Source organism: Musa acuminata, chromosome BXJ3-4 (genome assembly GCF_036884655.1).
Source record: "Musa acuminata AAA Group cultivar baxijiao chromosome BXJ3-4, Cavendish_Baxijiao_AAA, whole genome shotgun sequence".
Classification (NCBI taxonomy): Eukaryota; Viridiplantae; Streptophyta; class Magnoliopsida; order Zingiberales; family Musaceae; genus Musa; species Musa acuminata.
This window is the reverse complement of record NC_088352.1, coordinates 707065-724269: the sequence shown is the minus strand read 5'-3', so window position 1 is coordinate 724269 and position 17205 is coordinate 707065. Positions and strand designations below refer to the sequence as shown.

Here is a 17205-nt window from a genome sequence, read left to right as displayed (position 1 = left end):
GTTTGCATGCGTATGGTATGAAGTAAATACGTCAAGCCTTATATGAGATCATGAGATGGATAGAGAGAATGAAGAGGTAAATACTGACAATGTAAAGGCAAAGCCTTGAATGCTACATGAGATAAAAATTAGAGTTAAATTTCAAATAATTATGAACTTGGCTCATGATACTAGGAGCTGCCAGCTTCTCTCCTGACCAAATCATACTAACTAAAAGAGGGATATACAGAAGTCAAAGTTATAAAATCCTGATTCACTTTAGTGGAACAAGAACCCAAGGCATATGATGAAAAGGAATCTCGAGGAAATGTTATCTCGCAATCAAGTATTGGATCATGTGTTCAACTTCAGTGAAATATGAATGCATTACAGGAACAGACAAGTAATCAGCTTAACTGAAATTAGCCTTTTCCAGCATAGACAATGAAGCTTATTTCATGACATTATGGCATTTATATCATTCTTCATTTGTTTGTACAATGATTATCAAATGTGTTTATCAAACATATAAGTTCTTGTTATCAACTTAACATATGAAGTTGCTTGATATTTGAATTATGAAGTAAATCTTAAGGATTGTTTGGAAGCATGAAAGAAGTCTAAATTTGCTTGCTTGCTTACTTTTTAATTACCAAGGAAGTAACGAGCTACATAGTTTTATTGGAGTGTTTCCTGTGTTACAAAGTCTGAACTGATATTCTTCATACTTATTAGCATAATGCTAGTTTACATGTTGGAGTTTTTTCATAAATAAAGGATCATCGTCATGGATGGTTTACAGATCTCTCCAAATAGCTCCTTAAATACCAGATCGGTAATAGGTATTGATGTTGATCTAGAAGAAGCTCTGTCATTTCTGCCACAGCTCCTAGTTACTTGATGGGCTTGATTTGCACTTTTATTTGTTTCCAATGTGTCTGGATCTGCTAATTTCAGACAGTGGGTCTTTGTTCATTTGATATGTGGTGCTTGATCACAAAGCTTAATAGAGCCAAATCAATCCGTGTGATATTTGTCGTCTCTAGTGTACATGATTAATGCACTAATGTTGGTTCCTTTTGCCAGAAATACATAAACCACCAGTTTGAGAAATTAAATGGATGTGCTGAATCTTATATCCATTGTGTCAGTCATATGAGATAAGCATGCTTGAATTCACAAGTTTTTTTGGAGGATTTGATTGTTTAGGATCTCTCTCTTAAAGGTTTTATTTTGATGGAGCTATTTTGTATTGCAGACTAGATAATTGTACATGCTGGTAAGCAAGGAATTTGTTTGTGGCATAGTGATTTGGTTTTCAGTAAGTTTAAAAGTATGCTTTTAACTTTTAAACAGCAAATTCAGCTAAGAAGATATAAGTTTGTTCTTGGATACAATGCTTAAATTTTTTAATGGATATACAGAAGTTCCAATTTGTTCTGTCAACACCTTTCTAGTGGCAAACCCCCGTTGTTTTTGTTGAGCACTAATTATTATTGTGCCAGTTGGTGCACTGTTTGTCATACATAAATAATACATGCTACTGTCAGTTTTTTTGTGAGGAAGATTTATAGTGCTTATAATGCATGGTTGTACCTGTGCATTTCCACCAAGTAGGTCTTATGTAATGTATCATTTCTAAAGTAAATTTCTAGTGGTAGCTACATTTTGCCCATGTCTGTGCAAAATTGTGATGGGAGATCAGGGTTTCAAGTGTAAGTGAACCTTTGGCTTTCTTTTCTCCTCCTTGTCTCTTCTAAAGAGACAGTTTATCCAAGTAAAATTTCTAAAATTCATATGACATTTTTCTTTCTCATAGAAGACAAGTATAAGAAAGAAACTTTTAAAGCCTCATAGAAGACAATCAGTTTAGATCAATTTCTAAGAGCATTAAGATTTTTAGAATTGGGAGTGTGGTAATTAATATACTGAGAAAAAGGGTATAAAACCCTCTCTTGTTAAGACCAATTTTCCTTTTTCTTTATTTGCTCCAGTTGAACCGATTTAATAATCCATTCAATTAGAACGATTCAACTCATGATTTCAGACCAGTTTAAAATAATTAATATAATATTAATTAATAATATATTTAAATAAGAATAAATAAAATGATAAAGAATAATGGGCAAATTCTTTTTTAAAAAATCTTCCATTTCAGTTTTTCCTGGGAAATAACATCTCTATTTTGCATAACTAAATATCCATGATTTGATATCTATAATGTTTTTATACTATATTATAATATTTTCAATAATACTTGGAAAATAATACAGCATAACACAAAAATTCTGTATCTCAATAGTATTTTTTTTTTAACAAATCTTATAAAAATATTATATTTATATTGTTTTATACTATATTTATAGTCTAAAAAATATTATAACATTATATAAAATATTATAATATTTTTATAGTCTAAAAAACACTATAGACCGACTCACCTTATGGACTTTTCAAGAAGGAAGAGGGGGTAGGTGGTAAGGATATTTCATGTATTAGGTCAAAAAAAAAGGGGATGCTTCACAGAAAAAGCAAAAAAAAAAAAAGGTTTTTTTAAGAAATTCGCCCTAAAATAATCTTAAAATTTGAAAATTTAAAATTTGGAAAATTAAAATATAAAAACATAGATAAAATATAAATGAGGCTGGAGCGGAAGCAACAGGAGATGAACTCATAGTGGGAGCAAAGTTAAAGGCGGGACAGGTGAGAGAGTGGGGTCAATGGGTGGGTGAAAGTGATAGGTGGGGAAGGAAAGAGAAGGGGACAATTATTAGAATTATAAAAAAAAATAAAGGATAAATATTTTGAAAAAACGAAAATAGGGGGGTGCTTTTGAAAAAGAAATAAAAATGAGATTGATTTTTTTATTTAGAGAAATCATCCAAAAAAATTATGAAACTTTATCTCCCTTTCCTTTTCTTTTGAATCTTGGCTTCAGTCTCGTTACAAGCTCATCCATCCATCCATCCATCCTTCCTTCAATCAATTACCACAATGATGTGATGAACAATACTCTCCACTCGCTGTGGGAGAAGAGTTGTAGGATGAAGTCCGTGTGATGCAGTGTGATGGGCGTGGCGACCGAGTCTCTGGAGACCAAGTCTCCTTCCAACTCCACCGACAGCAGTCCTCCACCGACATCTCTCCCCCTATTCCCCTTCGCATAAGTTTTGGGACACGCATCACTGGCATCTCCACGTTCTGCAGAGGCCGCCCAAGATGAGACTAAAGAATAAATAATTCTTGGGGAGCAAAGGTGCTGCGTCCTTGTCCCTCTTCCGGCTTCTTTATCTTCGTCTTAGGGAAAACAATAATTAACATGATGGAACACCAAACCTTCTCTCCTTTTCCGTCTCGTGCACCGTCAGCTTGTCCTCCTTCCACCTCTTCTTTTTACCCCCCCTCGACCTACCGTAACTTAAGGTGTCAGTGTCCTCATGGAAATGAGTTGGAGCTGACATGACAAGCTCGCGACAATCGAACACAGCTTAAAGAATAAGAATGGTCGGAGATTTGCAATAGTATAGTATCTGATGATGGTTTAGTTGCTATTTAGGTTCATTTACTGTGCCGATATGATTGAATCGACCATAGCTGCAGCATTAGATGTAGAATCCTGTTCTACTTACTGTCAACCCTCATGTGTGGTGTTACCAAAGAGAGACAAGCATATCTAGCTAGCTAATCAATCATCTCCATCTCCTGATGCCAATCCATTTATCTTTATTCCTCACTTTGTGTTGAAGTAATGATCCAGTGCGTTAGCCACAGTCACATCCACCGGTAGTGCCCGGCGAATACTCTCTCTCTCTCATTTCCCCACCCGACGCACATGTTGTTGAAGAATAAGGTGAGCTCTCAAAGTTGAAGAAAGAGACACTCCAACCAGCACTACACTCCAAAACACCACCGAGAGCCACATAGCATCAACCACACCTCCTCCTCCATATGCACCCTCCTCCCTCTTCCATTCCTCCTCCTCCTTCTCCTCTTCATAGAAGAGAGAGGAAGATAATTCTGTTGCTGTGAACAAGGAGGAGGAGAGGAGAGGCGAGAAGAGGGGAGGAGAAGATGTTTGGGAGGGATCCATGGGGTGGATCGCTGGAGATATCGAATGCGGACTCGGCGACGGACGACGACCGGAGCCGGAACCTGCAGGACTACGACCGGGCGGCGCTGTCGCGGCAGCTGGACGAGACGCAGCAGAGCTGGCTCCTCGCGGCGCCCGGTGACCCCTCCGGCAAGAAGAAGAAGCGCTACGTCGACCTCGGCTGCGTCGTAGTCAGCCGCAAGCTCTTCCTCTGGACCGTCGGATCCGTGCTCGGCATCGGCCTACTTATCGGCTTCATCATGCTCATCATTAAGACGGTGCCCCACCACCACCGCCCCCCGCCGCCCCCCGACGAGTACACGCAGGCGCTTCACAAGGCCCTTATGTTCTTCAACGCCCAGCGCTGTAAGCATTCACTGTCATCATCCCCGTCTCCGCAAGTAATATAGCAACTGCGTGTTGATCGACATTTTTCTTAGTCACGATCAAATTACCGTCACAATTTTCCCCATCAATCTCTCCATTTAATCTAACTCTAAACATGTTGTTTTCTTCAATGCTTTTTTAGTTCTTTGAATTGTAATCTTGCAATCGGATCCACTTTACTGGTGTCTTCAGCTGTAAATGCACATTCAGATCTATAGAATGTCACTCTTATAGCCCACTTAATCCAATTCCTTTCAGTGATCCAATTGCTCAAGTGTTACTCATGTCGAATCTTTTGAGCTATAATTCGCAAGATCTATATGTGAGTTAGGCCACACAAAAGATTGATGAACAGAAAGGGGAAAAAAAAAAAAGCACCAGATCTTATTTGAACAGATCAAAACAGACAACGAAGGATTCTGATCTGGTGTCTCTGATTTCTCAGCTGGGCCTCTGCCGAAGCATAACAACGTGAGTTGGAGGGGGAACTCCGGCATGAAGGATGGTCTCTCGGACGACTCTGTCAAAAAGAATCTGGTGGGAGGATACTACGACGCCGGGGATGCGATCAAGTTCAACTTCCCCATGTCCTTCGCCATGACAATGCTCAGCTGGAGCGTGATCGAGTACAGTGCTAAGTATGAGGCTGCTGGGGAACTCGATCATGTCAAAAATATCATCAAGTGGGGCACTGACTACCTCCTCAAAACCTTTAATTCCTCTGCTGACACTATCGATCGTGTCGTTGCTCAGGTATGCCATTGTCTGGCTTTAGAATCCATGATTGTAGCTTAGTTTAAATGCAGAAGAAGATGTTTGAGTCAATCCTGCATAACAGTGAAATTTTGTCTCTCCTCAACTTGGATATGAATTCAATTCCAAGCAAGCTAAAATCCTTCACATAATTTGATTTATTTAAAACTCTTGATGCTACAAGAAATCCATCTCAAGCAAATTTAAAGAATGATTACGTTCATAGTATTAGAGGAAGAAGGAAATCCCGGCCTACGAAGGAACAATGATCAGTGATTGCATCTGAAATGATGTTTACATAACAGGTTGGTCAAGGGGATACTTCAAAGGGACCGGGTCCGAATGACCATTACTGCTGGGTGAGACCTGAAGACATTGACTACCCCCGCCCGGTGTACGAATGCCACAGTTGCTCTGATCTTGCAGGAGAGATGGCAGCTGCATTGGCTGCAGCTTCGATCGTGTTCAAGGACAGCAAGACTTATTCCGAGAAGCTTGCTCATGGTGCCAGGACTCTGTTCAAGTATGGGAGAGACCAAAGGGGTAGATATAGCCCAGGAGGCTCCGATCCTTCGCTCTTCTATAACTCCACTAGTTACTGGGATGAGTATGTGTGGGGCGGTGCATGGTTGTATTTTGCCACCGGCAACTCCTCCTATCTCCAACTTGCTACTGCTCCAGGCTTAGCCAAACATGCAGGTGCCTTCTGGGGTGGCCCGGATTATGGAGTATTCAGCTGGGACAACAAGCTTGCAGGTTCTCAAGTAAGTTGAACTTCAATGAATAGTTCACTGAAATCTGATCAAGTGGCACTAACATGATCTAGAATTGCTATATATACACATTTTCTTTACAGAATTGGATCTTGGTTACACTCTAGCTTTTTCTGGAGTTCGACCGTCAATAATCCTGCATAGTCGCCTTTAAAATTCCTAGGTCACACAATCGTTTAGTGAACTGACTGATGGTAGGATGAAGTGTAATTTTGTGCATGATACCACTGGCAAAGCAGTGTTCATCCAATTCAAGAAAAAAAAGTCAAAATTGATTAAAGAAGTCCAATAGATCTTTGACAAATGTTGGCTGTCTTAGGACATACAGTGCAGTTTTCGACTCGTGTTAGACTCAGGATTCCCCTATTTAATTAATTCTGTATTAGGATTGTAACTACAAAGTCATTTCTAGATTAAAAATCTTTGACAAATGTTGGTTGTCTTAGGACATACAGTACAGTTTTCGACTCGTATTAGACTCGGGATTCCCTAATTAATTCTGTATTAGGTTTGTAACTACTAAGTCATTTCTAGATTAATAAAAACAGGTATCTGAACTTTGGAAGCCATATCTTTGAATTTGATGTGGAAAACTCTTTTTATGTTTTAGCCCCAACTGATGTTTCAAGAGTATCATGGAAAAATATAGCAGCAGTTACATGTGATCGCAGTGTAAAGGTTTACAAATCTATATTGTTTCCAAAAATATTAGCTGATGATTCGAACTTCACCGTACATGTTCAGATCTGAAATTATTAGCTGATTTGAGTTTTTCAGAAACAATCAGATAGAGAGAGGTACTGAAAAGTTTAACCATTCAATCTGCCAGATGTGATATTTGAGATGATTCGACCTCCTTACGAAGACCAAAATAAGTTTTAACACCTACTGAAACCTGCTATTTTGGTCTTGATGTGCTTCTTGCTTCACCAAAATAAGACCAAATTAATTTCAGCTATCTTCTGCACTGAGTTTTTAACATAATTAGATTGTGATAATTTTATTTTACATGATTGCATATGAATTGACATTCATATCAGGTGATTTTCTGCCTGTTTGAAAGACACTGTCATTAAAGGCATTCTATGGCTCCTTTCTTCTTGTTGATTACGATATATATATACACACACACACGCGTATCATGAAGCATAAGCTACAAATATCAGCATACCTAAGTTGTAAGCATTTATTGATTAAACATCTGATTCTTTTGATCTCTGCTTATGACATTTCAGGTTCTTCTCAGCAGGTTGCGGCTGTTCCTGAGTCCAGGTTATCCGTATGAAGAAATATTGAGGACATTCCACAATCAGACAGGCAATATTATGTGCTCATACTTGCCGTATTTTGCATCATTTAATCGAACCAAAGGTTTGCCAACATCTTTTAGCTCCTTTTATATATGTATATATATTGTCTTCAAATCAAGCTCAGATCTCGAACCATGCAGGTGGTCTGATACAACTGAACCATGGAAGACCTCAACCACTCCAATATGTTGTCAATGCAGCTTTCCTTGCCTCAGTATATAGTGATTATCTTGATGCTGCAGATACACCAGGATGGTATTGTGGACCTAATTTCTACTCGACCGATGTCCTCCGTGATTTTGCCAAGACCCAGGTATGGCTTGAGATTTAACGATCAAAGATTTAATATTTATTCATTAAGATATACTAAGTAAATTTAAACTTATGATGTATCGAAGTCTCTTATGTTCTAATTTAATGATATTTCCTCCAAATCTCAAAATTTAACTGGCAAATATGCTGGATGTCTCCGACAAGTACAAATGCTAACACAATACTCCTCTGTCTCAGTCTATAACCTTGCCCTTCCCCCAAAATAAAATAAAAAGAAGAAAAAGAAAAGGCTTCTGCTCCGTTATTTAGCTATGATATTGCATCATAACAAAATTTTGGAAGCTAAATGCATCTTTGAAAAATCCACATAAAGACACTGTTAAGGCACAAATTGGCATTTAGAAAGAAGCCATGCCATGATGCTGCAATAATTATGAACACCAATAGTATTTTCTCTCAATTCCACTAGTACTTTAGCATCCATATATTCCTTAAGGTGCTAACCAATGATCATTTTTATTACATTTGCTTACACATGTTCTCCAATAATTTTGTTCAATGATTAAGGAACTCTTTCCATTTAACATTTACTAGCTAAACTGGAAACATCAACTCTTGAGCTTGCATAATTTTCTTTCGGTATCTAAGCATCCTCATTCAGCCAGTGTTTTCAGAGAAAACATTTCTGCGAAAATAACAATACAAAACAAAATACTTGCCGTAGCCACCATGAGCTAAAATCTTTACTTGATGTTGGCAGATTGATTACATCCTGGGCAACAATCCTCAGAAGATGAGCTACGTTGTTGGATATGGCAAACGTTATCCTAAGCATGTTCATCACCGAGGTGCATCGATTCCCAAGAACGGGGTGAAGTACAGTTGCAAAGGAGGATGGAAGTGGAGAGACACCAAAAAGCCGAATCCTAACACCATCGTTGGTGCCATGGTCGCCGGTCCTGACAGGCACGATGGATTCAAAGACGTTCGGACAAACTATAACTACACAGAGCCAACACTAGCAGGAAATGCTGGTCTGGTTGCAGCACTGGTTTCTTTGTCTGGAGTAACGACCGGCATTGATAAGAACACTATCTTCTCTGCAGTTCCTCCAATGTTTCCTACTCCTCCACCTCCACCATCAGCTTGGAAGCCATAGTTGGATACAGAATCAAAACGTTCGATGTTACACAGCAAATAGGATTGATGACATGAAAAAATGAACACCAGGAGGTAGATTGAAGGCCTCTTCAACTTGTTTGATCTCATCAGACATGCATTTTTTTTGTGGTGATTTCTCTAGTTATCTGTTATATCACAAGGTTGTTCTGTGCATAATGCATAAAGCTGAGACTGAGATGAACACAACAACATGAACATGAATCTTTCGTCTTTTGAGTGCTTATTTATTGTTTGTTTGGATACATGAATGTGATCTTGTAAATGCCTCTTAGACCATGCCAATTGAGCTGATGATTACCTTGTCATTCTGTCCCAGGAAGGACTATATATATATATATATATAAGATTCTAGTTGGCAAAAATGATTTTTTTTTAAGTTGTTAAACTCCAAATTAGTAGGACTTTAAGATATGGTGGTGATGTGATTGGATCCTGAAAGAAGGCCCAGCAAGAATCTGATGATGCCGTTCGCTTAGGCCAACGAGAGCCCAAGTCGTCCTCTGCTCCGCTCGTCTTCATGCTGCATCCATTGGCTAACGATCGTGTTGTCTAGTCGAATAAGTAATCCTCTCCGAGTGCTCATGGAGCTTTTTGACCAATGAAGCTTTTGTTATTTCTGATGCGCTGCTTCGGATGCTTGCCTACGTCCGCAGTGCATGCAACTTCTCACGAATCATAAAGAATGTGCAGGCCGCACGATAGGTTACACGAACGCATCCATGTTGGAACTCCAAAGATACGACGGACTTTGATAGATTCGCGTGGTATTCAGATATCATAACCGATAGAAATAATAGAAGATAAAGAATAATGAATGAAGCTTCATCTCAGCTTCATTCTCACTGCTTTGATACTATGATAGAAATAATAGAATATAAGAACAATAATGAAAGAAGTTTTATTGAAAATGTGAAGTAGCTTAGCTTGAATACATTAACATGTTCCTCTCCTATTTATAGGATTAAGTGGGAGGATTTTCCGATAAGATTTTCTTGAGAAATCTTATCTTCTATCAATAACCACCGACTCAACACCATGTAGTGATATCAAAAACAAGCAAGTCTAATGATCCTTCCTTGGAAATAGAACACCGACTTGGAAGTTCAAAAGTCGACATGCTTGGAAATAGAACACCGACTTGGAAGTTCAAAAGTCGCCCCACCTTTGTCGTTCAAAGTTGCACTCTCCGTTTTGGTTCTTCCCCATCCCTCCTGTCTTTACGACCTTTTGCACTCGAATGGATGAATTTGTCCTGCAACACTCCACGCAACATGTGAAGCAAGTATTTGACCGTAATAACAATTACAAGCTCATCAGGAAAGAGGTTCTGAACTGGTCCATGGAACAAGTACATAGGTTGTATAGTATTATCAGTCGCAGTACCTGCAAGAACCATCGGTGTCCCCCCTTTTCTCACCTTCAGGACTAGACTAGTTTGGAAGAAGACATATTGTGTTTGTGGTCGTGATCAATTAAATCCGCTTTTCTCTTCAAAAGCACCCTTCACATCCTCCATATATCCTGTCGAAATTATAAATGGCCTATCGTATGAAAGTTGATCATGACCCGAATACATAACACATTTGCAAGCTGACGGACCACCGATGATCCCTCCGGTAAGGAACAACTGAAACCATGTATCCATAAAAACTGGTTAACCACAGCACTCTATTAGTACAATTACACCATTTATTAGGTGGGTGCACACAAAGAATTGCCAGCACAGTGAACTCCACCCCTTCACGGTGTGTGTCTGTTAATAAAATATTCATATATCAAATAATTAAAAATAATATCATATTATTTATAATAATAATAATAATAATAATAATAATGATAATAATGATAATGATAATGATAATGATAATGATAATGATAATGATAATAATAATAATAATAATAATAATAATAATAATATTTTAGCACCGAGTAATTAATCTGTCAATAGAGAAGCCTGAAACTTTCCCAGGTAAATTTCTCACGAAGCTTTCGTTCGATCTGAAGGGCTGCTCCCGAAGCTTGCCTGCGCACTCAACCTCCCACGAACCATCAAGGAAGCGAGTGCAAGATGCATGACGGCTCACATGAATGCACCTTGAAGCTCAACCTCCGTCTACTTGCGTGTTAAGAAATCTCATACAAACATCTTTGGGAAATTCGCGTAGTATCCCCGGCACATGGTTTCCGATTTCTTCGACGACATGTTCACATCAAAGTCAAGGAAGGCAACAATGATGATACTGAAGCTTTGCTTTGGAGGTATAGATGCATCCAAACTGTAGTAGACCAATGTTCCATGAATAAGATGTATGTATACACAAAGCAATTATGTCAAAAACAATAGGTGCACAGATTTCTCCCTCGGTTTACAAAGAAGACAAAGCAAATGCTGTGATGCATTTCGCACTAGTACTTCCCACCATTACATTCGAGTAGAGTGCCATGAACGCACTAGTTTTCTTTCTAGGAACACAACAGAACACAACAGAACAGAAAAGAAGAGAGTTTATTTTTGAGAAAACAAAGTGCTAGCATTTCCTTGTGCTTATACTTGTTCGAAACATGACTCATCATCATCATCCTTGCTTACCTAGAGGGTGGAGGGCAACGGGAACAAGGTTTATTGGGACTGTAAGTGGAGCATGACCGACACGAAGGCGGCACCGGAACTTTCCTCAAGACCTCAGACATCATGCTGCCGTGCTCTGCCCGTCCTCCCTTCAGCGGCTTCGCAGTAGCAGGAGGACCGACGACGCTCGATATCAGGAGGATGAGAAGCAGCAACTCTGATGAGTAGTGTCGTAGAGCCATCCTTTTGCTACTGTGATGATGAGGGGACTAGCCTAAGACTGGGGGATTAATAGCGTGAGACGATGGTGAAGCGCGGTAGTCATGTGTTGTCACGTGGTAGCATGGTATCTAACAAGTTACTCTTCACTTATCATTAACCTCCCCACTTTTGGGTCGATAGATCATAGGATTATCGAGTTAAAAGCACTTTGGTCTTTTCGATTCCGTGTTATCGAAATACACGTTTCACCTGTAAGTTATCCATCGTTGAAATGCATATTCGATCTGTAGGTTACATTTCATCGAAATACACCTTGCCTCGTAGGTTGTGTCAAAAAATGTAAATGCAACTCATAAGCTGTACGTCGTCGAAGTGCTTATTTGCCTAACTTTGAGCTCGTTCGTGACTATCTGTCTGCTTCAAACTCTTTTACAGAGGTGGATCATAACTCATTCAACCATTCAAAGGAGGAAAGTATATATATACTCCGAGACAGCTGTGACGGAGCAGGAGTCGCGCGAAATCTCACCGCACGTTGGGTGGACCGTAGCTGACGAGTTCAGTGCCACACTCTTTTGACCGGTCAACCGAGAAGAGGATCCTGTCCTGGCGCGCCTACAGAGGCGTATACGCGCCTGGTCAACACAGCAGATCCTTCGTTAGCGGACACCCCCGTACGTGTATATCAAAGTTTTAGTTTTGGTGTTCTTGATATCTGTCGGGTGCAAGAGCTCGTGACTATGTGTCTACTTCCAACTCTGTTACACACGTATCTTTAGATCTGGTGGTATTAGTTGGGTGAAGGGATTCTGGGTGGAGCTCCTTGAGGTCCAAAAGAGGGCCTTGAATGGGTGGATTGAGCTGCTAGGTTATGGATTCCACCATCCTATTCCACGAGTCCTTGCGGCTAACCAGCATGGTTGCATGCAGCTCATACGCAGTTGATATGATCCTTGTTCTGGGATAGGCTTGTGGTTGCAAAACACAGGAGCTGCGTTAACCCAATGTGATCCTTTTTTGGAATGAAGGGAGCTCTATGTCTTTGTCACCTTGCTTACAGCTTCTCCTTGCGAGTAATTTCTTCTAGATTTCCCGTTCAAGATGTTCTCAATGGTTCTTCAATCATTATAGTTTCTCAGAATAGTTCTTTATCGAGTTTGTCTTCTACTACATACGCTGCTAGTGATTCATTTGGAGACAAGGGTTGCAGCTGCATGAGGCCCAAGTTTCTTCCTTCATATTTGATGTTCTTCAATGATGCATCTTTATTTCTTGTACTTGGACCTTCCATGATGATGTGCCTGGGGATAACTTTTTATTCCTCCAATCATTTCCAGAGCGAGAAGTCTAGTAAACGAAATCTAACTAGCTTATGTAGATTTTGATATAGTAATTTCAGATTATATTCCAGTTTAATATTTAATTATTACTGAAGATTCAGAACATCGAAGACTGCGAACTCCACAGAATTTTCTGTCATGCCGAGAATTGATCACGTAAATGTCTTCGGAACATGAAAGCACGATGTCGAGGACCTTTATTCTTTGTAACTCGCTGCTGCCTATTATTTTGTTTCTGTGCTTCCACTCGCAGGAGATAGCCAGGCTAATCCTGAGATGATAAGCCTGTCTAAATGGGTTAGATTTAGTTATATAGGACCATTAATGTTTAGGTTTCTTCTGAGATCTTCTAAGGTGTTGTTTTCTTTGAGTTCTTAAACTGCAGCTGTGATCCTTTACAATCTAAACAATGTCTGCAAGAATTACACGGTTGGATTCTGACACCGAGGTGGTGATGCTTATGCAAAATAAATGTGTTCTTGTCCGCAATACATTACAAGTGGATCTTTTTCTGTGTTTTGTCCTGCGAGTGTGGAAGGTTATGGTGCTAATAAAATATAAGGCGTGTAAGAAAAACGGCAAAAGCTGATCTTAATGTCCATTATGCAATGTAGAAGAAGCCATATATTTGGATAGAAATCAAGATTTGATCTTGACCTCCATTGGTTACTGTCATCCTTTATGTTTGCTTTACGTTGCAGTGTTCAAGTGAAACAAACCAAATCTTGCATTAGCTTTATAACTTAAATGTGCATTATGAAATGATCACTTCTATATGCCGTATAAACGAAGCTATATATATGGATAAGAATCAATATCTGATCTTGACCTCCATTGGTTCTCTCATCCCCTTTGTGTTTGCTTTTCGTTGCAGGATAGAAGTGTAACAAGCCAAATCTTTCATGAGCTTTATAACTTTAATGTGTAGTAGGAAATGATCGCTAAAAGCTGGCTTACGAAGCGCCCGTCCGTTACTTCCCAACGCACTATTGAAGACCCAGTTCCCAATTTCTGAAACCTAGCAGCATCTCGCACCCAGTTCCCAAGTCATCTGATAAGGGGTTAATTACATATTATATTTTTATAATTATTATTTTTTAATATCTTAATTATTATATTTTTAAAATTTATATTGAGTTTTTTTTTTTATATTTACGAAAGTAAAATGTTACAGTTTTATTAAAATAATAAAGTTGTTTATATTTATGAAAGTAAAATGTTAAAGTTTTATTAAAATAATAAAATTAAATGGTTTATTTTTTAAAATATAAAATTTGTATAGAGATTGAGATGTTCAAAGATAATTCATTATAAAAAATAATTATTTTCATAATTAGTCGAGCCATACCTTCGTCACATATCTCCTTTCGTCTTCTGGTGGACCCGAGTCGGTCTCCTCTTCGTTGAGCCTCGATGTGGCGTGTCAATCCTAAGATGGTTGACACCTTGGTCTTTTATGGCACGATGTGAGGTCACATAGACACAGTGATGGTTATCGTCGCCTCTATTGACAACTCCGACATGATCATCTCTTCCTCTTGTGTTTAGTTCGTTTTTGGAGCCTCTCATCAAGGATGTCATCGGCTTCTACGATGTCCATCGTCGTCATCTTGTCGATCACTCATGACGTGTTTCTTTCCTTAGATGGATAGTTCGTCGTCTTTGGCTCCTAGGATGGCAATCTATGCCTCTGGGACCTCTCCATCGACGCCACCACTCGACGTTTCGTTGGGCACACCAAGGACACCCTCATCGTCTCATTCTCCATTGAATGTAAGTACACCATCCAGGATGTCGACACCCATACTAATTGGGTCAACTACGTTCGCTTTAGCCCCAACTTTTTTCAGCCCACCAACGTCCTAAGACTACATCGTTAAAGTCTAGAATTTGAACAACTGTAAGCATCAGAGCACCCTCGTTGGCCTTGTGAGATGTCAATACGGTTGTCATCAGCATTGATGGTTTTGCTAGATTATATGACTCTTTATAATTAGATAAGATATATAATAGAACTAATTAGATTTTGATGATAGATACTGGTCAATAGAAAAGAAGTCCATTTTATACTAGGATTTCTTAGGGGATGCCCTTGATAAGAGAATTATTCTAATAACTTATTCTAGATCCTCTGCTCTTGCCTATAAATAGATAGAACCTCTAGGATCTAAATGACGCATCTCATAGAGGAGACAGTCGAAAGATTACGGTTTATCTCTCAACGTCTCTGAACCATCAATCTAAGTGATCCTGTGAAAGGATAGGAAGCCATTATAAACCTTCAAAAAGGAGCATTCAAGAAAAAAACTCTAGATCTAGATGTTATAAAGTTCCTAGTGACTATGAGAGGGGAACAAAAGCTTATCCCCTTTTATAGGGATCAAGCGACTTTTGGCATCCACCATTGGACCGTTCATCTGATCGATAGTTTGATAGACAGCTGAGACATAATTGGCCAAGAGAGATCAGTGGTGGTTCGACTGAATGATGGCATGGAAGACCTTCACTAGATAAGTAAGATCAAATGTTAGGCAATGATTATGGAACATCAAAAAATCAAATGTAATCTAACACCATAAGCCAAGTGCTACAGGGTAATTATGCATACTATCACTTAAAACGATAAGGACGAATCGCACATGTGGATCATTGTCTCAATTGACATAAATGAATCTACCTAAGAAGCATTTCCAACATCAGCTAATATGATTGAATCTAGTCATAAAGTATCTCAACTATAATTGACATGATTATGTTTAGTCTTGAAGTATGTTATCAACTAACATATCTGAATCTTGCCACTAAGTACATATTTCTTTTCTACGTAATCAAATCTAGTCATCGAGTATCTTTTATCTCCTAATATGATTTAACTCGACTATGTAGCATTTGTTGTCTCTCAATACAATTGAACTTAACTCCATCAATGAAACCTTCGTTATCTTTTGTTGCAATCGAATCATCCCATCGAATGTCCATTATCTTTTGATGAACCCAAATCTAAACATGAAGTATTTGTTATCTTCTAACATGACTAAATCTAACCATAAAGCATCTATTATCTCCTGACATAGTTGAATCTGATTATAAAGCATTTGTTATCTGCTAACGTGATCAAATATGATCATGAAGCATTTCTTATCAACATGGTTGTACATAAAGCATCCATTATCTTTTGATGTTAAATCTTAAAGCATATGTCATCTTCATGCTATCGAATCTAGCCATAAAGCATTGACTATCCCATGACATGGTTGAATCCGATCATGAAACATCTGTTAACACATGATACAGTTGAATTCGATCATAAACTTGATAATAAAGTATATTCGTTGTCAAATTCATCCATAAATGACCCACCAAAAGTAATATGATGCATGACTATGCAAACCATAATGTAAACCATAATGTCTGACGGTTCGATTAATTTTTCACATCCAAGTAACGCCCAATGATTTCATGCAATTGTCACATGAATTAAACACCTACTTACTCTTAGCTATTACTAAAAACTATTATAAAATATCTTAGGTGGACCATTTGGACTCTCTCTTTCTTACTAATAATATAATTAAACTTTTGAACCTTTTGAAACCCCTGAAGGTACTTTATTGGGCATGTTAATGCAGTTTTGGAAGAAATCTAACTAGACTGCATCCTAATAGCATGCTCTTGTGATAAGTTCGGATGTTAGACCCAAGCTAGTTTTGAATCTCCTAACACGTCAGACAACCAAAGTCTATAACAAAAATATAAAAGAGAATATTTAATTAATAGTACTCGATCGATAAGTATGCATCACATCCAAATCTCAGTAATTAGAGGTATCATTATTTTAGGATCCTTGTAAGCATAACATAACCATAAACATCGCTAAGTATCCGATTCTCGCGGCCAAGAGTATCTCCAAACATAACCATAAACATCCAAAGCTCACTTCCAAGAGTATCTCCCAGCCAAGAGTATCGCTAAGTATCCGATTCTCCCAGCCAAGAGTATCTCCGAGCATAACATAACCATAAACATCCAAAGCTCACTTCACCGAAGATGTCCACCTTAAGTGTGTAAGCTCCATTCACTTAAGGTGACCACCTTAGACAAGAGCTCCGACACTCCAGGTGCCCACCTTATATTAAAGCTCCTTTCAACCACGGCAAACACATCAGGCAAGGGTTCCTTGTACTTAAGGCATCGATACAAAGAAGAATCTCCTCCCTCACTCAGTGTCCTTCATGGGTAACGGTTCCTCTCTCGAGTGCCCTTCTTGAATAAAGTAACTTGAGATGCCTCTCATAGCCAACACATATTTTTCCATTGAGTATCTTAT

General features: G+C 38.7%; 1 protein-coding gene across 1 annotated transcript; it reads left to right on the top strand.

The window, feature by feature from the left end:
* Positions 1-3876: 3876 nt before the first annotated feature.
* On the top strand, positions 3877-8989 carry LOC135636270 (endoglucanase 10-like). The gene is made up of 6 exons (XM_065147911.1): positions 3877-4435; positions 4902-5209; positions 5515-5973; positions 7218-7353; positions 7433-7605; positions 8326-8989. The coding sequence occupies exons 1-6, from the start codon at positions 4051-4053 to the stop codon at positions 8722-8724; spliced, it is 1860 nt and encodes a 619-aa protein (XP_065003983.1). The 5' UTR covers positions 3877-4050; the 3' UTR covers positions 8725-8989.
* Positions 8990-17205: the final 8216 nt, after the last annotated feature.

Coding starts and splice junctions, on each gene's coding strand:
- LOC135636270 (XM_065147911.1), top strand. CDS start 4,051: ATGTTTGGGAGGGATCCATGGGGTGGATCGCTGGAGATATCGAATGCG. Junction 4,436..4,901: donor GTTCTTCAACGCCCAGCGCT/GTAAGCATTCAC, acceptor CTGATTTCTCAG/CTGGGCCTCTGCCGAAGCAT. Junction 7,606..8,325: donor GTGATTTTGCCAAGACCCAG/GTATGGCTTGAG, acceptor TGATGTTGGCAG/ATTGATTACATCCTGGGCAA.